Source organism: Phoenix dactylifera, chromosome 11, assembly GCF_051530095.1.
Source record: "Phoenix dactylifera cultivar Ajwa chromosome 11, Ajwa_hap1_PhDact_Kaust_v1.1, whole genome shotgun sequence".
Classification (NCBI taxonomy): Eukaryota; Viridiplantae; Streptophyta; class Magnoliopsida; order Arecales; family Arecaceae; genus Phoenix; species Phoenix dactylifera.
In genome coordinates, this window is record NC_143200.1 from 18,233,790 (window position 1) to 18,260,459 (window position 26,670).

Below are 26,670 nucleotides of genomic sequence, written 5' to 3' on the forward strand. Positions count from 1 at the left end.
TTTTGCAGTTCCTTGATGTTTTACTCATTTGTTAAAAGAATTGCAAAGTACATCATGAGCCTGGTAAAAGATGGGTCAAGTATCAGTTTAGCGCAAGTCCTATTGTGTAAAGGTGCATTGGGAAACACTACAAGCAAAGGACCAAAAATTTAAGAGCAGCTGAGTTAGCATAGTGCACTATGGTTCTTGAGACACCAACTCATGCAAATCCCCAGAAATTGCTGAAAAAGGGACAGCAACGAGACCATGCAAAGTTGCTATTTTCTAGGAGCGAGACATGGGTTCTTAGTCAACAGACTTGATGGCGGTGTATACCACACATGTCCTGAACACACAAAACAAGGAAAACTACGAATATATGGTCTGAAAAAAACAACCAAATATTAGAGTGGCATAAGGTTAGAGCTAATTGGAGTTTAATTAGTATTGGAAGAGCTTAAATAAAAAAAGAATGTAGCCTAGTGGGAATTCTAGTATTTCTGATCAGCATTCACTATTTTTGAACAGTATAATCATCCAAAGATGGTTGTAGAGTGAGGTACAAATGTTCAAAAATCTGAAAGCAGTAAGTGGTAGGAAGAGCAAGGGAATTTAGAAGGCAATGAAGCAAATGAGATGCCATGGAAGATGAATCGACCTTTATCTTGTTAGATGAGTCTGTCAGTCTGGGTCTGCCTGGATACGTGGCATCTTGTCCCAAAATCTCATACCGTGCAGTAATGGGAATAACAGGTGGAATTGGATTATTTCCAGAAAGAGGATCAGTCCATATGATCATTTAATAGGTGGTTTTAGTCCGGTTATGGTAGAGGGTGAAACACAATGAGAGATGGCTTCTTAGGTTGGTTGGTTCTAGACAATGAAGAGCATAAAATATTGCTTTGCCCTGCTAGGACCTGCGAACATCTCTAGTTCAAGGGATAGTTAGGCCAACATGGATAGAAAGTGCTCACCAACAGATAATGGTTCACTGATGCAAGGGTATAATACGATTGTTGAATTTGTGAGGCCAGTCCTTGATCTTGGATGATGTATCTTTAAAGCTATGAAAATTTCTCACTGATTCAGGCTATGATACCATAGAAGTGGTGGCTAAGCTACATCATAAACATGCATTAAAATTTTTTTAGAACATTAGATCCTATTGAAAATATCCAAGAAATGTCAATGGAGGTACCACTATAAAGGGTGCAACTGTTTCTTTTTTGTTGCGAAATACAACTTGCCACTTCTTTCTGGAACTCTTTAATGCTGACATTTCCTAGAAGGATCTTCATGTTCGATCCAAAATCAGCAACATCTGCTAGCAGCAAAGGTTACTTTGAGCAACATGTAGTTCCTTATAAAAACATACAACACTTGCACCCCCCCCCCCCCACCCACCAAAAAAAAAACATAGGATCTGCAGGTTTGCTGAGAATGAGGAGAATAAAGAAGTTGGCATTTCAAATACTCTATTTGGAGAGAAAGAATCATTAGTTTCTATCCAGAATCATGTTTACTGAGGGCTCTGCTCCCAAATTTAAAAAATTATAGCATACATCACCATGAGTTAGGTTTCCCAACCTTTAGAAACGACCTCTCTAGACGTCTAGATATTAGAAAATGCATCTAAGTCCTTAAGAGCATATTAACACACATGTAAAGGTCTGGTTGCATGCAGCCATGCTGATATGAATCTGGTCTGGTCTTTCTCTCCTTCATGGAGAAGTGCATGGAAGTTGCAGTGGCTCTCAGTCTTTCTTAACTAACCAACCACGGACATAAATAGGGGGGTTTGTGGACATAGAGGCAGCAGGGTAGCCCCATCTGCATGTTCTTATCTGGAACTGGGCAGACTAGCCCACCCGAACTAAACCTGGATGAGCATTGTTGCTCTCTGAAAAAGAGTGGGAACAGTGTCGTCCTCTTGTAGTGCAAGGACTTTTCATACGTTTACTTATTATTGGAAAGCTCCACCACCACAAATTGCCACCACCTGCACATTATTGTGTCTCAAGACCTTAACAGGGCTTGAAGACCTTTCCGTTTGAGGTGCTGCAGCATGACCTCTCTGATATGAGCAACACACTTCGACCGACACTCCTTCCTCTGTTCTGGCATGCCGAGTTAAATAATTGAAATTATTACCTATAGTAGTAATTCGAGTGTCTATGTATATCTCTTTCCAGCAATATTCAATTTGTATCTCTTCACTCGAGGTTTCTGGTAATTTCTGTATGATCAACTGGTGGTGTTCTTAAAATGATAGATGAGCAGAAGCATGTACATAGACCCTTAAGGCATAATTGTCTAATTTTTCATCAAGCTGCTTCTCTTTTACGTGGAATGTGGTGAAATCATACTACAGTTGCATAGAATTTTAATATCAGTTTAATTTAGGGGCTTTCCTGTAGTTTTCATTTTTCAGAGTTGAAAATCTGAATTAGTTATTAAAGTTTGTTAATGCAAAATCAAAATATTCCCTTTTATTCTTCATGCAGCTAAAATTAAGTGCAGTTCTGATCAAGAGATGTTCATCTTCTTCATAACCCACAGGAAAATGAAGAACAAAAAGAGAACAACAAGGGAAGTAAGAACAAGAAAAAAGATCTCTTTTTTCCCATTGAAGCAGGTTTGAGGATGCAGAGATCTGTAGGATTTTTGATTTAGCTCTCATGCTAGCAGTGCACCACTAGTGTTTTCCACCGGAAGGTCCTTGAGTTTCTTTCTGAGCTCAGACTCTTCATCTCTAAGCTGGGCATTCTCGTAGAGGATCTGATCACGACCCCTCATCACATGGTTCAGCTGATCAAGGAGCTGGCGGTTGGCAGTGCGGAGGCGGACAACCTGTGACCAGAGCTCGCTTAAGTGCTTCTGCTTTCTGATGCGTGATCGGCGTGCAGACTCTCTATTGGAAAGCATCCTCCTCTTCCTCCTCTCCTCTGCTAGGCTCGGTTGGTGCTCTTCTGCCTCATCTGAAGTTGAGTTATTGCTGAGACACGAACTGGGAAGGCCAACCTCATGGACCTGAGGCATTGTCTGGACTTGATGTACAGCATAAGGTCCAAAGAGACTACTAAAGTGGAAGGAGGGGATGCTGTTCTGTGCCATGTTGAAGTGAGCTCCAAAAGAAGGCGGGTTCATAGGTGCAAGATATCTAATGCTGGCAACCTCACCTGGCTGCATGGTTTTAGCTCTTCAAGAAGTAGGAAGGAAGAGAAGGTTTTGGGAAGGGAGGAGGGGAAGAATTGTTACGAGGAGATGCTTGAGAGAAGGGAGGGAAGCATCAAGGGTGGTAGGGGTGATTTATAGAGTGAAAATTCAGGGGTGGCGGCCCACCTCAAAACTAGTCCTCAGCCTGTGTCACAGGCAGCAACAAGGACATGCACATCCATGAGATCATCATCCAGCTTGATGGATGTCAGGTGATGCATGTGCATGTTTCTTATGTATGTATCCACCAAATGCCTTTTGAGAAGCCTCTCCATAATAACAATCAGACATCAGTGTGGAAATGATGGCCCTTGATAACATCATACCCACCAGGTGCTGTGACCATTAAGCTAGGTGCTGGTTGGCTAACAGTGACAGGCATTTTTTGTGAAATGAGAGTGCTGCAACGCTGATTCTGGCCTAATAATGGATCATGGATGATGGATGACAGGATTATGGGATTGCTTCATGTGTCATGTGGCTGGGAAAGCATAATGAGATATGGGTCCCTTGGGGGACTGAAGTGCTTAAATGGAGTGTACAGTTCGTTTTCATGGGGTGTCATTATTAAACAAGGGGAATGTCTGGGAGAGGTGCAAGCGAAAGAGGGGGAAGAGGAAAAAAGAGGTGTGGGGAATGTTGGATTATTTTATTTTTGTGAGCGTGGCTCTCAATTCCAGCCAGGCTGACGCAATTGAATGTCACTTTCTTGATAGTAAAAAATTTTTTGTGGTCACTCAAATGATCCACTTCAATAGTCCCCTTTGGTTTTGATTGTGATGGATGCTTAGAAAGCATGGTGCCACAAAAGTTTCTTGAACAGCAGCCGAATTATCTGAAATCTTTCTCAGAGGTGGTTCTCTTTTTCAAGGCTTATTTTTCTTTGGGAGACCTGTTTTAATTTTCGTTGCACATAACTGAATCATATCCGTTTTCATTTCCTTATCCTTTATGTATCACTCCTGTTAAATTTCTTTGCCAATTGCAGTAGTATCTGAATCTTTGTCATCATCAAGAGTTCCTCAGATGCGTAATAAGTTTTTTGCACTTCTTTTGGACATCTATTTTGTTTATTGTTGTAGGTATCTACACCATCTCAGTTGATTTCTCGGTATGTTAATCTGGGCATTTATAAAGCAACAAGCATTGTTTCATATGCCTATAGTTAATTAATTTTTCCTAGTCCTACCAGTATCTTTTTGTTTTACTTTTTCGCCTTTAGATTTACGATATGTTTATAGTTGCAGACCAACAATAAGTTTCTGATCTTTTCTTTTTCCCCATAGTAAACCTGATATAATAGCCAGCATTGCCGTGATTAGAACAGCTTTGCTGGCTAGATGGTGTCCACAAATTTATTATAAAATTCCATAAGCGTGCAGCGATCACAAAAAAGTTTGAAAGCGCTGTCACTTGATTTACCCACACTGAATCTGATGCAGATTCTGTGCCCTGGAAGAACTTTCTTACAGTAGCCCCTTGGCTTGCTGCAGAGGCTATCTATGATCTACCGGTGGATTTGCGGTGGATTAGGATGAATATTTATCCTCTTCACTTTGGAATCTTTGTAAACATTCGCACCTATCCTTTAATTGTATCACTTGATAGATCTTGCCAATTGCCTAAAAATGGATCTTCATGGTTTCCAATGTAAGCATCCAAGAAGATGTTTTGGCAATAATGATAGTGGGTCTCCCTTGTAGTTAGTTTCTCCATTGGAGCAGGCACCAAGGAGAGAACGTGCATTGGTGCCATATAGAATGCCTAGGAGTACATATTCTTCAAGTATCTGGTGTAATGGCAGGAATGCTGGGAATTCTTTCAAGCAAATAATTCTTTTCCCATTAACACTTTAGTCAACTCCGCTGTTTGAAACTTTTCTCTTTAAAAGAAAAAATCTATCTTTTTAAATTGATAATATTACTGTTTTTTTTTCTTTTTTCTGAAGTTATATATCATTGATGCAGTATTTGAATTCTCTATGATGTTTGCAAGACATGGCGGACATTTTTTTTTTTTTTTTTTTTGAGGAATGTAGACATGCCATGTATGGATCAGAGAAATACCTGCACCATTATGTTAGGCGCATTTCTAGAGTCACTCCTCCCACATCAACATCATAGGGTGCCATGCTCGAATTTAAGAGCGACTTACATGGCATATCAAATTTCTTACAACTATAGCTCCTTCAGCCATTTCTACTTGTTTTTCTCCTGTGCCTCATTTCTTAAGATGATTTTGAAGGTTCCAATCTATGATTTCTGAAGTAGAATACCATGCAATTTAACACCAGGGCTTCCAAAGAAACAGGGAGAAACCAGGGCCAGCCTTAACATGTAGCAAGAGTCTACATCTGAATAGTGATGCAGTGTTGTATCAACCAAAATTGTGGTGGAGCATCCACACGAGGTTCTATTAGCTTTATGTGTGCCAATAGAAGTCCTTTTTCTGGGGCAGTGTCGAGAAAGTACATGTCTCTTTCAAAAAAACCCACCATTGCCATCAGCCAAAACCAAGACCATCATCAACGCAACCAGCAATTCTATGCTCAACTAGGGATGCCTTCATATTTAGGCATTGGATCCTTAAACAGTTCGGCGCAGCCGCACTCCGCACTTGGTATCAGTGGTGAACCAAACCACTTCCATGAATCATCTTATCTGATCATGTGTGAGCTTCTACGGACAAAGTAGTATCTAGCCACTAGCGTTTTTCATGGAGGTGAGATACGAATTTTGGTGGTCTCGTGGATGAGATATGATATGTCCTTCCACATGCCAAATCCCCACGCCCTTCTTTCAATCTTAGCCTTGCCTTCCATTACGCTCTCAATAGTGTAAAGTATACGTTCTTTTTCCTCAGTGAGGTGATCCGTCCTTATTTGAATCGCCATTAAGCAACCATGCCTCCTTCGCAATCTATATAAAATCACCTGCCATCCAACAACCAGCCTAAGGAATAATTTCAAACGCGTCTGCGTCGACCGCGTTTGAGATCATGGAAGACAGGAAAATCTCAGCTTTGCCTTTTGGCCTCTATTGTAAGACATACTGGTCCTCCGTAGCCAACTAAATCTAAAGCGTTCATTCTACGTGGCACTCATTCTAGCCTCCAGCTAAACCGTGCTGATATTTTTGGGTGACAGGTGGCCTTGCTGATTCCGACATGAGCGATTCCCGCGGAGCAGCAGAAACGAATATTTGTCGTGCTTGCGGTCGCCAGCATCTTTTAACTCCTTCAAAACACCCATCACCTTTGATTGGATTTCGATGCGTCCGGAAGATGACAAAGATAAGAGCATGGATTGAGGTTTGTTGGGCCCCGGAGGCGATGGGACGGTACGGGCTACGGAGGGAGAGAGACGAGAGAGAGAGAGAGGGAGAAGGAGGAAGGAGGAAGGAGAGCTACGGATAATAATAATGGCGTTGAAAGGATGGCAGGCGAAGTAAAGTCCTCGCGCGGTGGAGGGAGGGAGGGAGGGAGTAATGATAGGCGTCTCCGACGAGGCGTGGGAGTGAGGGACAGAAGCAACCAGGTGGTGGAGGGGTGGCGCCGTACGGAGGGGACTGGATTTAACGGCTACCTCATCTCTGCACCCTCGCTGTCGGATGGATAGGGTTTGGTTCTCTGCCGCTTCAGAGATTAAAAAAAAAAAAGAAGCAGGGCTGGATGATGGCTGGGTCCACCCGTTCAACTTGAAAGGAATCCGAACCATCCTCGGATTGCAAATGGATCCAAAAAATAAATAAATAAACCCTCTGTCCTCTTTTAAATTTGGATTGTTAGCCATAAGAGTCCTCGAATACAATCCAAATCATGCAATTGATAGGATAATTTAGTTGATGCAACTGAGTTAATATAGATAATACAAAAAAATCAAGATGATCCATTTTAACTAACCTGGTTCTTCTCAAAAAAACTTTAAACTGGTAGAGAATAGATTGACAATGTAAATCAAATCTAACATGGATTAATTGAATAGGCTCGATACACAACTAATGCTACGCATTTTTTTTCCAGTTTACCTAGGCTATTCTTATATTTAAGAGACTATTATATTGTTGATAGCAAATTTTTGTGGTTGATGATAACTTAATGCAGCTTTAAAATTTTCTATTCAGTAAATGCTTTTATTTTTGTTTCCTTAGGTTATTTACTTATGATGCAAGCAATGTCTTCTGTTTCTTGTGGTTTATGTTAGGTAACCATCGATTTGTAGTTGATGAGCCAACAAAAAAAATAAAAAAATAATTTAATTATCAGTGGGCAAGATTTGGTCAAAAAAGTTGTTCAAGTTCAAAACAAGATTTGGCTTAAATTGCGTTAAGTTTCCAACTAATTTGGCCTAGCTACCCACCAATTAGCTCGAGACAGCATGTAAAATAATATAATTTTGCTCTTGCATGAAAAAAAGTTGTTTCGTAAAATTTTAAATCTCTCCATCTTTAATTGAAGACAACTTTAATTTGTAAAAGTATTGAATCATTTGATGCTAAAGGTGCCTAAATGTTAGTTGTCGCATAAGTGTTTGATGGGGAAAGATGATCTCATCCGGCCCTTTGCTTTCTCCCAATTTGTGCTGGCATTTAGCAGAGGAAGTGCGGTTCGATTGCGAGTGACTTGGGAAAACATGACTTTCTCCCAATTTGTGCTGGCATTTAGCAGAGGAAGTGCGGGTTGAATTGTGAGTGACTTGGGAAAAAATAAATAATAATATTTTGTTCTATTGTTTAACTTACAAGATCGCTAGTTATATACTCAAACAATTTTTTATTGCCCTTGATCGTCACCAAGTAATATTTACCTGATGGTTGCTACTACCTTGCAGATGCTTGCGTGTAAACTTTTGTGTGGGGTACAGCTTACCGTACGTAAGCCTTGCCCTTTTTGTCCACTTATTTATAATGTCATGTCTTGTCGCATGCATGTAGATGTGTGAAAGACCTGGAATATATTATCAAAAGGTTTGATCTGTGCCGAGAGTAGAAGATAATATCTACAATTATATGTTTAGTTATGCACTATATAGATATTAACATTTATACAAATCCATAAAATTCAAGTAATATATTTTAATTACTTTTTTGAGTTGAAATTCTAGATTATAATAAATGGTATCAAAACGAATTATGTTCATGATTTATGTGGTCAACAAGATATTACAGGTTCGGTTGATCATAATTTTTGTGATTAAATATATAGTATTTGTTATTGAATTTAAATAGGTTTAGATTTTTAGCCGAGAAAGAATATTAATACTTAAATATAGAGATACGTGAGGCCTGTGTGGATTATGCTTAGTTTGATATCAGCTATACATAAGGTAGATATTGGTATTTTATAAAAAAACCAAGGTTTCCAAATAATGCCTTCTAGTAATTAATATTTTTAGATGATGTTATAGATAGTGACATATAGTTAGCTTCATGCATATCAAAGCATCAAATTTGTATGAAAAGGATAATAAGCAAATATATCAAAAAGGTACAAATCTACCATGTCGGGTAGCCTTGCATTCAATTTCATCTTAGAGGATTTGGTTTATGAAATGACCGAGGGGTATATGCTAATGTAATCCACAATCAACTACATTAATTGATAATTGTCGCACCCCCAATGATAGCTAAACCATGCATGAAACACAAGCTGGGGCAAGAGGGGGGAAAAATATTCAATTAAATATCGGCAAGAAATACTCAAGGAAATGCTTCTGAAAATTTAGAACTTGGGGTATAGTCTAGTCTTTGGAATTTTTTTCAAGCAAGTGGTCCAAGTGATGCGTAATGTTCATAGTCAAAAAGTTTTTTCTTTGTGAAAATAGAAAACGGATGACTTACTAAAAGTTTTCTTGTGACCACAAACAGTTGTATCCGTCCACACGTGCTTGAATTCAGGTCAAAAATAAAATCTTGTACTAAAACCAAAGTATCTTTATGAAGAAAAAAGGCCCTAAATTGAAATGGTGGTCAAACGTGGCAGTCCACCAGCTACAAATTGCGTCTTGTAAGCTTAAGACCAGATAAAGCAGGCGGATTCAATCACGGATTTGACAAGTCCAGCGATCCGAGAGAGTGCTCGCCAGCTCCATCGCTATTTGGAATGTAACAACGAGTAATGCACCAAATAAAAAGGAAAAAAAAAAAAAAAAGAGCTGATGACTGCTTGCAGCCACAAAGGGGCACCAGTCAATATGGTGAGCCCCCTGACTCGCCCGTCTTAGCAAAAAAAAATTTTTGAAAAAATGGTGAGCCCCAGTTTGCACGTGAGCCGGCAGCACCATATCCCTCTCCTCCTCTCCGAACCCTTCTCTCTTCTTCACCTTTTCCTTCAATTAATCTCTCTCTTTCTCTCTCTCCCCCTCCATTTTCTTTTTTCTGATAAGATGGATGGTTTATACATACCTAATATAGATATATCCTATAAAATTTGAAAACAAAGTATCACGAAAAGCAGTTGGAATAGCCACCAAGTCGGTCTAAAGCATTTCTTCTTAGTACTTCGCCACAAAAGAGAAAATTCAGCCGGCAATACTGTTACTGTTTGCCTTACAGTAGATTTACCTAACCAAGAGACGAACTCTTCTTCCACTAATTTAATCTCTCTCTCTCTCTTTCTCTCTAGAAAATGAGAGGAGGTACATATTTGGTCGTACCGTCACTTGTACCACATAGTGCTCTTGGCCCCACCTATTTTATCACCAAAACACTCCCACGCCGTTTTGTTTAGACTCTAGGTTTTGCTCTTATTATGTGCTAGAGGTTGTGTTCGGTTTGATGAGATTGGCTGAGAAAGGATAAGCCTTGGACGCCTACCCCGAATAGGATCCATTTCCGTCAGAACTCTCTTAGCTAGCTGGATACTAAACAAGAGGCCTTCATTGCCCTTAGTATTTTTGCCAGCCTTTTGCGCTTGTGGCTGCAGATGCCTTTGGGACGTGTGGATAGATACATGCATTAGAATTTGGTAATGTTTGATGGCTTTTTGGAAGAACTAGTGGACTCCATGGATCCGAGTGCTTGCTATTGAGCTTAAAATAATTCTGAGTGCGTTGAAGGGTGACGCGAACTCGCACGCAAGTTAAAAATGCTTGCGTACCAACAAAAACATGGTCTCGATCCACTCAGAATGTGGATAATGATGGAGATTATGCCTGTTAAACTAATGGGGTGCCCTCCAATTGTTTTGAGAGACTGTGAGAGCAAAGAAACCACCATTGCTGCCGCTGTCAGGACGTGGAGAACCTTTTCATTTTTGCCGCACGACAAAGATGGATGCTTTTAGGTGTGTCTCCAAATGATTGCTGCAGCTTCGACTCCGAGACGCCTCTTCGGGTTCCATGAAATATGTTAATAAAACTTACGAGGAGCTCTCGATCAAGTTCCATGAGACTATATTAACTTGCCTACGATGAGCAATTCATTGCACCTGCACGCCTATCGCCATTAAAAGAACGAAGGATGGTTACAGGAAAGCCTCGAAACCATAGGACCACGCATGGTCCTATGATGAGCTCAGCACATGAACCCTACGTTGAGTGGAGGCACCATGGCCTCCTTAGGCATGCCCACAAGTTTCAATTCAGGCACCGAGCTTCTGCCACTTTCTTACTTTTGTAAAGCTACTATGTTCTTTAATTCATATTGTTATTCTTCTGGAAAAGTCACCCAAGATAATGACGCTATGCATGGTAGATGGAAAATATTTTGATGGGCAATTTTGATGGCAGATCGACAATATCCTCTACAGAAATTTCTAGTTAAGCATGGACATAGGAAGATAGATAGCGTGTACCTTCTATTGTGGCCTAGGAGTTTTACTAAGAAGCAACGCATTCGTTATTATATCATCAAAAGCATGCACAAAAAGTTTAATACCTGATAATAGAAAGTACCCACAAAGGCTTAGGTCTTTTGGCAGAGCTGTTGGCAGTAGAGCTTTCGAAAGTAGAGATTTTATAAAAATTTATTTGTTGTTTGGTAACTACATTTCTAAAATGTTGTAGAACTTTAATATGTGTTTGGTAAATAAATTGAGAAAATACTTTTGGTATAACAAAATAACCATAAAGAATATTGCATAACATTATTCAACAGAGCATAATAAAATATAATATATATTAATACATAAATATATAATATATTATAATATTACTATAATATAATATAATATTATTATAATATAGTAATATAATATTGTATACTGTAGCATAATAATATAACATAATTTGGTATTATATAATATAACATATTAATGTATTATGATATAATGTAATATAATATTATATTTATAGTATAATACAATAATAAAAAAATAAAATATTATAATTATTATCATTATATATTAATATAATATTTTTAGAAACTAATTTTTGGTTCTCTTGTTTTCTTTGTTGAGGCTCCTGCAGATTTCTATAAATAAAAAAATATTTTTTTGTAATTATAATATTTTATCGTTGGTATTTTGGTCCAAAAAGAAAAGTTTTATAAATCAAAACAACTTTCCGACGCATGCTAAAAGTACTTTTGGAGTTTCTCCCAAGAAGTTGTTTTAGCTTTCTGGTAGAGCTTTTGGTGAGCCAGAAAGCACTTTTTGACGTTCCAAAAGTACTTTTGGTAGGACTGCAAATGGGTTGGGTCGATCCGTGACTCAACCCGAATTTTAGGACCTGCAGGGCCGGGTCGGGTCCTAAATTTGGACCTGTTCGATTTTTTGGGTCGGGTCGGGTCTACCCAATCTCGACTCGGACCTGGACTTGACCTGACCTATTTTTTTTTGCTTGATGTTATTTACTATTATATAGTGAAATTTTGAATATAAAAATATATAGACCCGGACCCGGACTCGACCCGGACCCGATCCAATTCGAATGACCCATCGGGTCAAAATTTGTAGGCATGGACCGACCCGACCTGACCCGATTTTCAACCGGATCGGGTCTGGGTCCAAAATTAGGATCCGAACAAGAAATCGGGTCAGATCGGGGTCACTTAGAACCCAACCCATTTGCAGTCCTAACTTTTGGATGGAATAGAGGTGTTTGGTACAAAATTGGAAAGCTGTTTTAGCTTTGCCAGAAAGATAAAATAGCTTCTTGAGATAAGCACCAAAATAAAGCTTCTTTGGAAAAGTATTTTTAGCATGCATCGAAAAATTGTTTGATTTATAAATTTCTTCCTTTGGACCAAAATACCCATGAAAAAATATTATAATTACAAAAAATATCCCTTTATATTGCATAAATCTGCAGGAGTCTCTTTATATTATAATATTTTATATCTTTATTATTGTACTATACTATAAATATAATATTATATTACATTATATCATAATATATTGCTATGTTATATTATATAATATCAAATTATGTTATATTATTATGCTATAGTATACAATATTATATTACTTTATTATAATAATATTATATTACATTAAAATAATATTATACTATATTATATATTTATGTATTAATACATATTATTTTTTATTATACTTTGTTGTATAATATTATGCAATATCCTTTGTGGTCATTTTATTATACCAAAAATACTTTCTCAGTTTGTTTACCAAACACATATTAAAGTTTTACGACACTTTAGAAATGTAGTTACCAAACAACAAATAACCTTTTATAATAATATTATATTAAAAAAATTTTACTGCCAACAGTTTTGCCAAATGGGGCTTAGGCAGCCATACTGCTGAAGAAGAACATGCCTTGGGATACTAAAGTCTAAGCATGACTTTCTTAGCAATGAGTCCCAAGTGCAAAAAGATCTGGCCCATTAACAATTTTGCACGATGGAGCCCCAGGGGAATCCCACATGTCGTATGGATCTAGGTGGGCTGAATTTAATGCCATTGTTAAGAACATATGCCTCTCTCGCTCTTCTTAACAGCCCAAGCAAGGAGCAAGTTGCTCCTCCAGTTTTCCTGTCTACTAGTTTCTTCGACACAAGCCATCAACAAAATCTGCCATGCATCCAAGTTGAAGGGATTCCAATCCCTTCATACCATGCGGTAATCACTTCGGAAAGAGGGGACTAGAAATGGTTAATGGTGGAGTGCATGGCGGATTCTTATTTCCTTCATAGTTTTCAGGCACAGGCTACTTGATTTGATGCAATTTGCCTTTGCCAATCCTTTGGCCTTGCATTCGTTGTGCTTCGTGTTCTGGAACCTGCATAAAACCATGACCCGTTTTCTTGCTTCTCTCTCTCTCTCTCTCTCTCTCTCTCTCCAGTTTCATTAAACATATATATTAAGTTAGCTTAATACTTGAAAGCAGAAAATTCAATTGAGGAAAGATACCAAGAAAGCTTCACACTTAGACAATAATCACGCAAAGCAGTTTCTGATAAATTTTTTTTTCTTGATTGTCCATCTCTTCATTAGAGTTAGACTACTAATAGGGCTATTTAGCATCTAGCCTCATTTTTTTTTTCACTACTAGCTCACATTAAGCCACCTGATATAATCCTCACAGAGAATGCTCCATCTAAGAGCACCTGATTTGCACCAAAGTAACTACAGTACAGTAGTTTAAGCTCTGCAAAATGCTGACTTTGTGAAGTCATGCTGGTCACAGAAGTTGATATGATTCTTCAGCTCCGAGTGCATGGGAACCATGAACTGGTGATTTAGCAGCTAAAACCCAACCAAAAGGCCGATAAGAAGCATCCCATTGGATCCTTCAAGGAAGCATTTGAATGCTCCAGCAAGCATGGATCCATAAAGCAGTTGCAATGGACAAAGGCCTGTTGGAAGGGAAGGTCAACTCGTGGTTAATTGGGATTTGGCACTTAAAAAGTACTACGGAGCCCTTAACATATGGGGGATTTTATTAATGACATTATTTCTGTTAATTATCCACCACTCATCTACTAATTACAGCAAGTTTTCAAAATTTTCTAGCATTAAAAAACACAGAGTAAAACCGGCCGGGGTGCTCACAACACGGTCATTTCTGCCTGCATCGAACATTCTCCTGACAGGATGAGGGCTGCTACGCGGGGGTGGATTTGTCCCTTCCTCCCCCTTCCCTTTTTTTTTCTAGCAAAAAAAAAAAAAAAACACACCCACCAGCTATCTTCTTTATGTCTACCATTACAAAGCCCAAGCCTCTGCAGCCCTCCAGCTATCTTGATCTTTTACTATTCTGAAGTCTACAAGTACCATATCATGAAGCCGAAGTCCTTCTTTGTAGCTGCTTGACTGCAAAATCTTGGTAGCATATTATTGCAGGTTTAGAGCCGATAATATAACAAAGTAGGATGGCATTAATATATGCTGTCATGTCCACAATGTCTCTCCTAAGCAGTGAAATACTTGCACATCACCCCCTCCAAATAGATGACTCCTCCTGCTGCCTTCCTTCGGATTATGGTAAAGTCCCGGATAAACTTAATGATACAGCAAAGTCATTACTTCTAAAAGAATTCAGTAACAACATGCTGTTGAGTGCATTAAAAAGGAACCATGACATGAACGCAAAAACCTACTTGTACGGCAAGGAGCAAACTGGACTTTACTGCAAACCTACTCAAGAAAACACACATCATCATCTCTTCCCTCAACCACTATGGTACAAGTTTGTAGCATGCACCAACTTCTTGTCTGTCGATATCACTGCATCCGGACGAGAGGAAACCAGCTTCCCCTGCACAGCAGAAATCTTATACTTCTTTAATGTCAAGCAAGCAAGCAGTTGTCAATTCTACTGTTGGAAACTACTAAGGGGGCGTTTGGTAACCGCAACAGGATCACCACAGTGATCTAAAATCTCCGGTGATCCAAATACTGAGGTGATTTGATCCCCAGTGATCTAAGATCAATGTGTTTGGTAGGCCATGGTCCAGTGATTAAAAATTTCTGGGTATCCATGAGTAACTTGTTTGGTATGGTACAAGGTTTCAAGATCACCGACCACATAATACCACAAATACCTCTGATATATCTTAGATGTGTTTTTAATTTTCATGAATTAAAAATGTAAGTCAATATGCTAATTCCAATAATAGCTCTATAATTTTATCACATATTCTACTTTTAGTAACCCTTATCATATATTTATTAATCATATAAAATATATTATAATAAAATATTAATATATTTATCAATATATTAATTATTAATATATTCTATAAAAATATATTTATTACTCCTATAAATTATTATTCTTATAAAAATATGTTTTTTTTCATTATAGAATTAATATTTTTATTTATACTTATAATAGATTTTTTAATATTAATAATTATTTTGATTAAAAAATAAGGTAAATAGGAGTAATATATTAAATATTTTCATTATATAAATATAAAATATAATAATATATTTCTACTATAATTTAAAATTATCCTTCAATAATAATATGATAATAATATGATTAGAAATATATTATAATATAATATATATCATTAATATAATATATAATATCAACATAATATTTTATATATATATATATATATAACATTGACATAATATATTGACAGTATATTGATATATAAATTTTTCTACCAAGTTGAGGAGTATTTTTGTCTTTAACTTTTAACCCAGGATCACTGCTTTGGGATGATCTTGGATTTTCGACCTCAAGGATGGGTATTCCATCAGCAAATTGGGCAGTGATTTGAGAAGTGGAGGTGATTTAGGATCACCGCCATGTAGGATCTCTGTGATGCAACCAAACGCGGTGATCTCATCACCTCCATCCACATCAACCTTGATCCTGGGACGATCACCCCATACCAAACACCCCTAAATGTACAGCACAAGACTTTTTTTTTTTTTTTAATCATCACTGAATTGATTTAGGATTTCGGGATCATCACGATTTTTGATTGTGTAGATTAAATGTCATGCTGTATACCCTTTTCAGAGAACACTAAAAGTCCAGTACCGGGTTACAGAGGGAAAGTCACCCTTGATCCAGAATGTGCTCCCGAGAAGATGAGGAAACAAGCAAGGTATCTTCAGAAAGCAAAAATTGTTTGTGTTGATCAAAGCTTAGCACACTATCAATGAGACAATCTGAAAAATATGTTACATATATTTGAGATGTCTGTATGCCAAGCTATGAAACTGAAGATACCAATAATGTACTGTTGGATAACGTATACAAGAATTGGAACCACTCATTGCACAAGAAACCTGTTCCATATAAAAAATCCCGAAGTCTACGGTTGGATAAGCATTTATGAGATCCCTTGTGATAAATGTTAGTCTCAAAATTTTATGGAAGAAGAAACATTTCAACTTTATGAATAATAACTTTTACCGTCTTCTGATGTCTGAACACCAGAAGTTTGGACGACTGGAGTACCAAAGTTGTAATTTTACATGGTTCCTAACAGGAATCATGCAAAAAAAAAAAAAAAACAATTATCACACCAGATGGCGAAGGCCGTGCCAAATTATACCTAAAGAGAGTTATGAAGGTAGGTGCATATAAATGGTATGCCGTACCCAATTAGACGGTACTAGGCGTATCATACTATACCGGTTTGGTATAGGTACTAGTACCAGTGACGTATCGACACTTGGTATACTAAAAAAATTGCGTACCGTACCATACCGGTACTATGCTAGTGTGGCACCGGCACGGGGTCCGGTAACAAAACGGCGAACCTTATATAGTACTAAAAAAAATGTTGAGATTGTTGTCTGGTGATGATAGTAGTACATTTAAGAAAGAAGACGATGCAATTAACTGCAGAAAGGGAGGAAATAGCATGAAATGGCTAGAAGGGGCCGACATGATTTACATGCTATACAAAAACCCTATGAGGGGAGCTGGAGTGAAGGGTAAAATGAATGACGCAGTCAGATATTCGAAGTTCACCAATCTGTAGTCTTCCCTCTGATAGGAAGCAACAATGCGGAGCAGAATTCATAGTAACAGACCATAAAAATTATAGACGACTTATTAATTTCCACACATACTGGCAGTTGCACAACTTACAGCCAGAGTTCACCATAGATTTACAAGAAGTTTAAAATGTTATATGGTAACAATTTTGCAAAGGTCCTCGATAACAGGCTCAAAAAGCCTTTTGAATCTGAAAAATTAATGAAAGACTGTGAATTCTGAAACCTAAACAGCAGCTAATGGCTGCAGTAAAGTCTATTGTAAGCATAAGAGGAAAAGAAAAATGAACACCAAAAGAAAAAGGAATATCCAGGTGACATGTCAGGTTAATTCAAGAATCCCCACTCTGCATGATACAGAGATCAGTATAAGTTTAATCCACCATCATGCTACCAAACACAAAAGTGATGTAAATATCTATCAACTTAATGACCATCAACCAAAATGGAGGTATAGAGGGGGAGAGAGGTGAGAGAAGAGAAGCCACAGGTGAACATTCGGTTAGTGAACAAGATGCTTATTTTCTACCCTGACAAAAGCTCCAAAGTGTAAGACTTTTTCTTACATTTGACAACTAATATATGATGCTCGAGCAAAACCATCAATGCCTGAATTTGTTAACAATAACAAAAGAAAAGGATAAATACCTTTTGCAATTTACTAACAAGAATTATCTGTATTTCAGCTTTCGTTACATAACACATGCATGCAACCAGAAACATTACCTATTTTGTTCGCAGCCTCCTCATCCTAATACCATATCCACATAATGGAGGATAAAATCTAATATCTCAAGTACATGAAGATCAAAATAAGCAATTGATTTAACCGCATCACTTCCAATCAATTAATCATTGCAGCACCATTAACTATTTCAAAAAACTGCCAAGCAAGTTGTTTTAGCACTCCAAACTGATTATTAATGAACAGATTTACTGGACAAACCATACTTGGTTTGAGGAATCAAAATTAAAGAGTTGGCCATACATGGATAAGTGTGCCAAAGCATGTGAACAAGCTGCAAGAAAGGTTTCAGATGAAATTCTCACGAAAAAGCCTCCATAACCAATTTATCAACATAGCTCTCAATCATGCAAGCCAATTTTGTTTGGCTGGATGACAGCTATGACAAAACATAATCTTAACCCAATAAGCCTTCTTGCATCACAACAACAATAAATAAATAAATTTATGCAATGCAACAGTACCAGCTTTACAATAGCAACAACATTTATTTAGAATGGTTGATATACAATAACATCTTAAATAGCCAACTCCCAACAGCTCATTGGTAACTTCTAACAAAAAGTCTGATTGCCGCTACACTGTTTCTAAAGAGAAAAAACAGTAAATTGCTACAATCTCGATACAACAACATCAGAAAACCTTGTCCATGCCACCATCATAAAAAACAGGAGGACTGCTTTGCTCACACGTCCTAAGCTTCAGGTAATATTTCAAACTCATACCTGAGTTGAGAATCTTCACCGGAACCACCGCTAGTGGCCCTCCGTGCCTTCCACTTCTCGTATTCCGGATCATCCGTGGGCAACTCGAACCGACAAAGGGGGCATGTGTTCCTAATGCTGAGCCATGGCAAAATGCAATCCTCATGATAATGGTGGGAGCATGGAAGTCGCTTCACCTTTTCACCTACCAAAATCCCATCTTTGCACACCGCACAGACGTTGTTATTTTCATCAACATCTTCTTTCGCCATCATGACCGACGGGAGGTTCTCGACCACCGATTTGGCTGCCGGAGGACTACCCTTGAGAGAGCTATCATGGTCGGCAAATTGCCCGAACAAGACCTCATAGGCCTCATAATCCGAGGTGTAGACAAAGCCCTCATGGTCGTCGACGAAAAAGGATTCGACATCCTCGGGGTCTAAATTGTTCCTCCCCAAGTTATTCACAGCTAAAAGCACCTCCCAATCGATATTCCGAACCACGTCTTCCTCCTGTTCCGCTTCATCATGATTCCGTTCCCTGAGTCCATTGGGTATCTCGTCGTTGCCGACGACCATGATACTTAGGACATCCCTATCCTCGAGCCGCTCATCCACCTCCTCCCACTCCATTTCTATGCTGAGGTCCCTCCTTTGTTCCTCCAACTGGAGGCAGTCCCAGCACAGGGGAAGGCCGAGATCATCGTTGATCCGATCCTGGGATTCGCCACCGTCGACGATCTGTTCATCGGAATCTGAATCCGAATCAAACCCGGCGATCCTAAGCCCCCCCGAATCAACAGGGCGAGCCCCGGAAAAATCGATGGATTCCGACGGCGAGCTCCTCCTTCCCATAAAGAAATAATCAGCCCCCCAATCGGAAACCACGACCTCCCGATCCGCATCTTCTCCATCTTCCTGATCCTCGAATCCCGATCCCAACCCCAGGTAATCTGATCCCACCTCCTCGGGGCCCTCGGAGGCCCTAAAGTTGGGGGATTGGAGGGATTCGGAAAAGGGGTCCGTGGCGGCGCAGATCGGGCGGGTGGAGGAGCGATCGAAGAGATCGAAGGCGAGGGTGGCGTGATCGTCAGAGCAGTCGGAATCCTGGTCGGAATATCCCGGATCGGAGGGATCGGGGGCGAAGAGGTCGGGTCCAAGGGCGCAGCGGGTGGCGCCGGCCGGGGCGGTGGCGGAGGGCCAGGAGGGGGGCGAATCTAGGGTTTCGGGGCGGTCTTCTTGCTCCTCGATCTCGTCAGCAGCGAATTCTTCGATGTGAAGAAGGGAGAGATCAGAAGCCTCCGCCATGAGCGGTTGCGAGAAAGAGAGAACAGGGTTCGGAATTGGGAGAGGTATGGAGGGGAGAGAGCGCGTTTTTGGAAACGCTCGCTCGCTTTGCGTCCGGGCGTCGGTTTCCATTTCAGGGGGTGGGGGCGGGAAAGAAGTCAGGTGCGATGCACGTGACGAGAGGGATGGTGATAGGTAGGCGAGTGTCTGGATCTTGGCTAATCCATACGGGTTGTTAGGGTGTCGCTTGGTAATATATATATTGATACCGAGGGAGCTGAAAGCCATCCAAGATTTTGTTAAAAAAATTAGTAATTATAGAGAGAATAAGTTACAGAAAGTATGAAGTCCATCGGATCAAAAACAAACAAACTCATGAAAAAGTAAGGAAGATAGCAATTTGTTAGCTGCGTGTAAGCTAGAACAGAAACAAAAAAAAAAAAGGATTTTGTCATCTTTTGAAGAGAAGACCAACTCTCTGACTAAATGGTGAAGTAGCGGAGGAGAGAGAGAGAGAGTGAGGAGAGAGAGAGAGTGACTCGGGATGTGTGCCTAGGTGCGTCAATTCTCGTGCGGTGGGTGGGGACTGTTCCCAAACGGTTGGTGCGCGAGAAGTGAAGGGGGTTCACGGCGTCCGGTTAGGGCACTGTAGAAGATGGCAACGAAGGGCCCTGTGGAGCTGGAGAAGAAGGAGACGAGCTCGGGTAACAAAGGGGAGGAAACCCACCCGAAGGCGCCGGAGATGGGCCGGACGTGGGCGAATGTGGTAAAGGGCTCGTCGAGGGCATCGACCTGGACCAATCACCAAATCACGACGGCGGAGCTCGAAGTTTTGAAGCGACGGTACACGGATGTGGTGGAGATCTCGCCGGAGAAGATGGAGGTGGCCCGGGCGGCGTGGCGTGATACTGCGGTGATCATGGGGAGCTTGGGTCGTCGCGTACCCGTGGAATGGATCAGTCGGGAGCTGCGAGCTGCGGGGAAACTCGACTACGATGTCGAGGAGTTCATGATGGCGGACGAGACCTTTGCGTTTCGATTCCGGAGTGAGAAGGATCGGGAGGCGGCCATGGAAGGCGGTCCCTGGTTGGTGGCAGGTCAGCTCCTGACCATGGAGCGATGGCGGCCGAACTTTGTTCCGGGGACCAACAAGCTGTGCCGTACGGTAGTTTGGCTTCGGCTACCAAGCTTACCGATGGAGTACTGGACGAGGGAGCTGATCTGGGGTATCGCGGCGAAGGCTGGACGACCTTTGGCGCTGGACAAGGTCACCGACCAGGGCCGGAAACTCGGGTTTGCCCGTGTCAAGATCGAGGTGGATGCGGGGATGCCGTTCAGGCCGGGGACGTTCATCCAGGTAGGATCCGACCTACACTGGCAGGTTTTCCGTTATGAAAACCTGCCTGGTTTTTGCTACAAGTGTGCTCGGTTGGGGCACGGGGAGGGGGATTGCCCCTTTCCTCCCACGGCCCCGGCGACGGCTGGAGAACAGGGAGAACAGAGCTCCCAACGGACTGGGATGGAGGAGCCCCCCCAGGGGCTGTCATCTGAGGTGAAGGAGGGTGATGAGTTGGGGAGTCGGCGTCCCTTCGGCCCGTGGCTGACAACAACTAAGATATGGCGGCCGAAGGCGAACAAGCCGATGAAGAAGGCCTCGGTGGTGAAGGTCGCTCAAACAACTCCGGTGCAGGATCCTCCCTCTGATCTGGGGCCGAGGTCTCCTATCGCTGCGCCGAATCTCCCTCTGTCGCCCACGGACACGGAAGGCTGGCAAAAGCCTTCTAAGCTGGCCAGGAGGAGGTCGCCGGAGACGAAGGAGACGGAAGCACGGGTGTCGGACGCGGAGATGACCTAAACTGGTGGGGTTCTGGGGTCTGAACCGGAAATCATCAAGGGGTTGGGTTCGACCACTTCTCTTGGCCAGCAGGGTGGATCCGACTCGGGACGGGCCAAGCCAAGCCCAGGCCTGCCTCTCACTGATGGGTCGGGCCACGGGATAAAGGGCCTAGATGTTGCTACTGGGCTGGCCCATGGGCAGGGCCCAAGCCCATTGAAAAGGGCCAGAAGCCCAGCCAAGCGGAAGGGGGCTGTGGGAGTTGGTAGGGCTGAGTCGACTCATTTGCCTCGATCGGTCTCAACGTCCTCTTTCGGTGACCCGTGCCTACGCCGGAGGGAGGATGGTCGGAGGCACTTCCGGAGTGCCTCCCTGCCGCCGGTGAGACCCCCTAGTCGACCGACGTTGGGCGGTGCTCCACCTGCTGCCGGAACGGCTGGGACTATGCGAGTGGAGGACGGAGCGCCCACGGCGAGCGGAACGGCAGTGGCAGGTGAGACCCCAGCTCGGCGCGAGGGTGTGGCCGGAGAGGGCAGCAAGGTTCCGGCCAAGGAAGTGCTGGAGGGCCTGCACCACCGGAAGGAGCTGAGTTCGGCTAAAGCTTCACAAAGGGAGGTGGTGCCCACGCCGTGTCAGAAAAACAAGGGGAAGTTGAAGATGGAGGACGGGGATGGGACTCTCAGACCTCTGGCAGCTCCGGTAAGGCTCTCCCCAGCCTCTTCTACGGTGGTGGTGATGAGAAGCACTCTAGGGGGCACGGGGCAGGGGTCCTCTTCTCCCATCCAGGATCATGGCAAGGTGGCTGATTTGCTGCGGGCGGCGATCCAGGAAGGTGGGGAGTTGGGTGAGGAGGTTAAGCCTCATGAACAGGGAAAGAGAAGCCCACGCAGACAGGGCAAACACTTATCCCACTGTGTTATATGAAGATTTTAGCTTGGAATTGTAGGGGGGCGGCCAAGCCTTCATTTTTGTCGTCCTTCAGGAGATTTGTGCAGCTTCATAGCCCCGATATTTGTTTTCTTTGTGAAACACGGGTATCTGGAGAAGGTATGCGTCGGGTGCAGCGGCGCTTAGCTTTTGATTGGGATTCCTTTGTAGTAGAATCCCAGGGCTTGTCTGGAGGTATTTTGTTGTTGTGGAAGCGGGGAGTGGCCTCTGTAGATGTCTTTCGCAATTGCACTCAGCAGGTTGTGATGGTCATCTCGGAACCAAATGAAGCTCCGTGGGTCCTGTGTGGGGTCTATGCCAGCACTGATTACCGGACGAGGAGAGTCCTTTGGGGCGAGCTGACCCGTTTGTTGACTCAGGGGATCCCGACTATGGTGGTGGGTGATTTCAACTGCATTCTTAGCTCCAATGAGAAACGTGGTGGTAGGGCCTACTCCGACTCTGGAGATAGGAGGGAGTTCCGGGAGTTCCTGGATGATACCGGCCTCGTGGACCTTGGCTTTTCTGGGCCGCGATTTACTTGGTGTAACAACCAGCTTGGATGAGCGAGAGTATGGGAGCGGCTGGATAGGGCGTTGGCATCTCCGGACTGGATTCAGCGATTCCCATCATACCAGGTCAGTCACCTTGCTCGGATCGCCTCAGATCATTGTCCTCTTTTGATTTCTACAGCAGTGAGCTCTAGCCACCATAGCCCATTCCGATTTGAGAAGCTGTGGTTGTCATACCCCCAATCCTGGGAAGTAGTTAGGAGGGCATGGGGCATGCCAGTGCAGGGAGATGCTATGCAGAGGGTATCGCGTAGATTGGAGCTTACTAAGCGACGCCTGCGCAGATGGAACCGGGAGGTAGTGGGCAATATATTCAGGAGACTAGAGGAGGTAGAGGGGTTGATTGCGGAGCTCCAGGGGAGGGAGGATCGAGATGGAGAGCTTGAGGAGGAGGAGATGGCAGAGCTGCGTCGTCACTTGGCCTCTCATCACTCGTTACTGCATCAGCATGAGATTTTTTGGAGGCAGAAGTCGAGGGCGCAGTGGGTTAAGGAGGGGGACCGAAACACTAGTTTCTTTCATCGATCGACGATCATTAGGAGGCAAAGGAACATGATACGATCATTGAGAGTTGGGACGAGCCAGCGAGTGGAGGAGGACTTGGCAGTGCGACAGGTGATGGTCGACTTTTTCAGATCCAGATGGACGGAGGTAGAGGGGACTTATGTGCGGGGTCAGCTCCCCAGGCCGGCAGTCAGAATTGAGGAGGCTGATAATGAAGCATTGATTCAGCCGGTTTTAGATACAGAAGTGCAGGAGGCAGTTTGGGCATTAGCAGGGGACAAAGCCCCAGGACCGGATGGTTTTCCACCCTTTTTCTTTCAGAAATATTGGAGTATTATTCAGAGATCAGTGGTGGAGGCTGTGCAGCTATACTTCAGTAGGGCAGTGATGACAGATGACTGGCAGGCTACTTACATTACCTTGGTTCCGAAGCGACGGGATGCGTCGGAGCCCGGTCATTACAGGCCTATTAGTTTGTGTACCACAGTGTATAAAATTGTGGCGAGGCTTATGGTTGGGAGGATGAAGGCTCTGTTGCCTACTATTATTAGTCAGGAGCAGGGTGCGTTTGTGGTTGGGAGGAGTATATCAGACAATATTTTGCTAGCTCAGGAGATGATGGGAGACCTACAGCGAGCTTCGAGGAGGCGATGTTTGATGGCAGTAAAGCTGGACATGGAGCGTGCTTATGACTGGATCCGATGGGAGTTTCTCAGACAGGCACTGGAGAGTTTTGGCTTCCATCAGATCTGGATTGACTGGGTTCTTGGCTGTGTGCAGGGGCCTAGATTCTCCATCTTGGTCAATGGTACGCCTTCGCCCTTCTTTCGAGCTACTATGGGGCTTCGTCAGGGCTGTCCTTTGTCCCCATACCTATTCATCATCTGCGCTGATGTACTGTCCCGTGCTTTACATGTAGCCTGCGAGGACCGGGTGCTGGCTGCTTACAGTCCAGCCCCGGGTGCCCGCCCTATTTCTCACTTATTTTTTGCAGATGATTGCCTGCTTCTGGCTAGGGCGAGGGTGAGGGATGCGCGAGCCATCCAGAGGGTGTTGACGGAGTATTGTACGGCGTCTGGGCAGAGAATCAATCACCAAAAATCATCCATACACTTCAGTCCGAGCACGGAGCGGAGGGTCAGACGGGAGATCAGGGCGATATTGGAGATGCGGGAGCAGGAGGGGGTACTGGACTACCTTGGTGTCCCCATCACAGGGAGGAGGCTGAGGATGGCGGAGTGCTCTACTTTGATACAGAGGGTGCAGAGCAGGCTCGAGGGTTGGAGAGCCTCGTCACTTTCTATGATGGGCAGGTTGACGCTCGTTAGGTCAGTTCTCTGTTCCATGCCTGTCTATACTATGGCCCATACTAGTGTGCCGAAGACGGTGTTGGTGGGTATAGAGCGGCTTATGCGTAGTTTCCTGTGGGGCTCCTCTGGGGGGGGCCATGGGGTACACTTGGTGGCCTGGGAGAGAGTATGCCTTCCTCTGAGGGAGGGTGGTTTGGGGGTGCAGTCTCTATTGGCGAGGCGGGAGGCGCTCCTGGCGCGACGTGCAGTGCAGACTGTTTTGGAGCCACATGGTTTCTGGTGTCAGGTCATGAGAGCGAGATATGGTCGGCCAGGCTCAGCTGGACAGGTGGTGGGTGGCCGGAGGGCATCTTTCATATGGCGTGAGGTTGGGAGATATATACCTATTGCACTGGCACATACTAGGTGGCTGATTGGCGATGGACGGAGCATTGATGTGATGGAGGACCCTTGGGTGGATGCACTTCCGCTGAGGCTGTGGCCGACGATGATCAGTGATGAGGGGCCTGTGGGGCTCCAAGTGCATGACCTCCTTATGCCTGGGGAGGCAGAGTGGGATGTCGACAGGTTGGGCCAGTTCTTCGGAGAGCACTTAGCAGAGCGGATTCGAGCCCTCCCCATCCCGGGATCGGGAGGTCCAGATGTTAGGGTCTGGAGCACCACTTGTAGGGCCAGAGTCAGGGTTGGTGAGGTCGCTCGGGTTCTTCGGCAGGAGTCAGACCTGGGTAGGGACTGTGGCTGGATATGGAGGTTCGGGCTACACCAGAGGGTGGCACTATTCCTCTGGAAGGTAGCATGGGATCGTCTGCCGACGAGCTTGGAGTTGAGCCGTCGGGGAGTTAGCATTCCTCCTTTGTGCCAGTATTGTGAGGCAGATGAGTCAGTGGATCATGTACTATTCCAGTGTGTCTGGGCGAGGGGGACTTGGAGGTTATCAGGGATTCCGGAGGCGGTCTGGAGACGGAGGGATAGTTTTTTGGAGGAGATCCGGCGTTGTTCCATCTCCACCCAGATGAGGTCTGTGGCTATTAGGGCGTCCTGCACAGCTTACCAGGTATGGATGGCCAGGAACGCCCGTGTTTTTGGTAGGCCTAGCCTGTCCCCATGATTTGTGATGGAGCGGGCTCGGGCTCAGGCAGTAGAGTTTCTTTCTGTAGATTTGCATCATAGACCTTTGACAGCTAGGGACATCTGGGGCCCCCATTCTGCTTCGGCAGCCACTCACACGGTGTTTTTCACCTGGGAGCCCCCACCTCCAAGCTTCCTCAAGGTCAATTTTGACGGCTCAGTCTTGGATGGAGGCAGGAGAGGAGGAGCAGGTTTTGTTATTAGGGGCCCAGGCTCCAACATGGTGGCAGCAGGGGGTTGTCAGATCTTCGATACCTCGGTCCCAGGGGCAGAGCTGCGGGCGGCTTGGATGGGGTTACGGTATGCGTGACAGGTACTTCAGGCGAGCTCTATCCTCCTGGAGGGTGACTCAGCCACCGTGATTAGTTGGATCCGGGAGGGCCCTCATAGTGATGGAGGAGTTCACCCTTTACTCCGTGATATATGGTTGATGGTGAGTGAGGGGTTTTCCCTTCAGGTTATGCATGTATATCGTGAGGCGAATGGGGCGGCAGACTGGGTGGCGGCGTATGTTGCGAGCCACTCAGGAGGCACCCTTTGGGTTGGTGGGGATGACGTGCCCGGAGCATTCCGGGACCTTTTGTATGCAGATTCTG

The 26,670-nt window shown here is 43.4% G+C and overlaps 2 protein-coding genes across 2 annotated transcripts; both read right to left on the reverse strand.

The window, feature by feature from the left end:
* Positions 1 to 2,509: 2,509 nt before the first annotated feature.
* Positions 2,510 to 3,253, reverse strand: LOC120111353 (basic leucine zipper 43-like). Its single transcript, XM_039128289.2, has one exon. The coding sequence runs from the start codon at positions 3,166 to 3,168 to the stop codon at positions 2,656 to 2,658; it is 513 nt and encodes a 170-aa protein (XP_038984217.2). The 5' UTR covers positions 3,169 to 3,253; the 3' UTR covers positions 2,510 to 2,655.
* Positions 3,254 to 18,274: 15,021 nt separating this feature from the next.
* On the reverse strand, positions 18,275 to 20,022 carry LOC103719514 (uncharacterized). The gene has a single exon (XM_008808797.5). The coding sequence runs from the start codon at positions 19,929 to 19,931 to the stop codon at positions 18,501 to 18,503; it is 1,431 nt and encodes a 476-aa protein (XP_008807019.3). The 5' UTR covers positions 19,932 to 20,022; the 3' UTR covers positions 18,275 to 18,500.
* Positions 20,023 to 26,670: the final 6,648 nt, after the last annotated feature.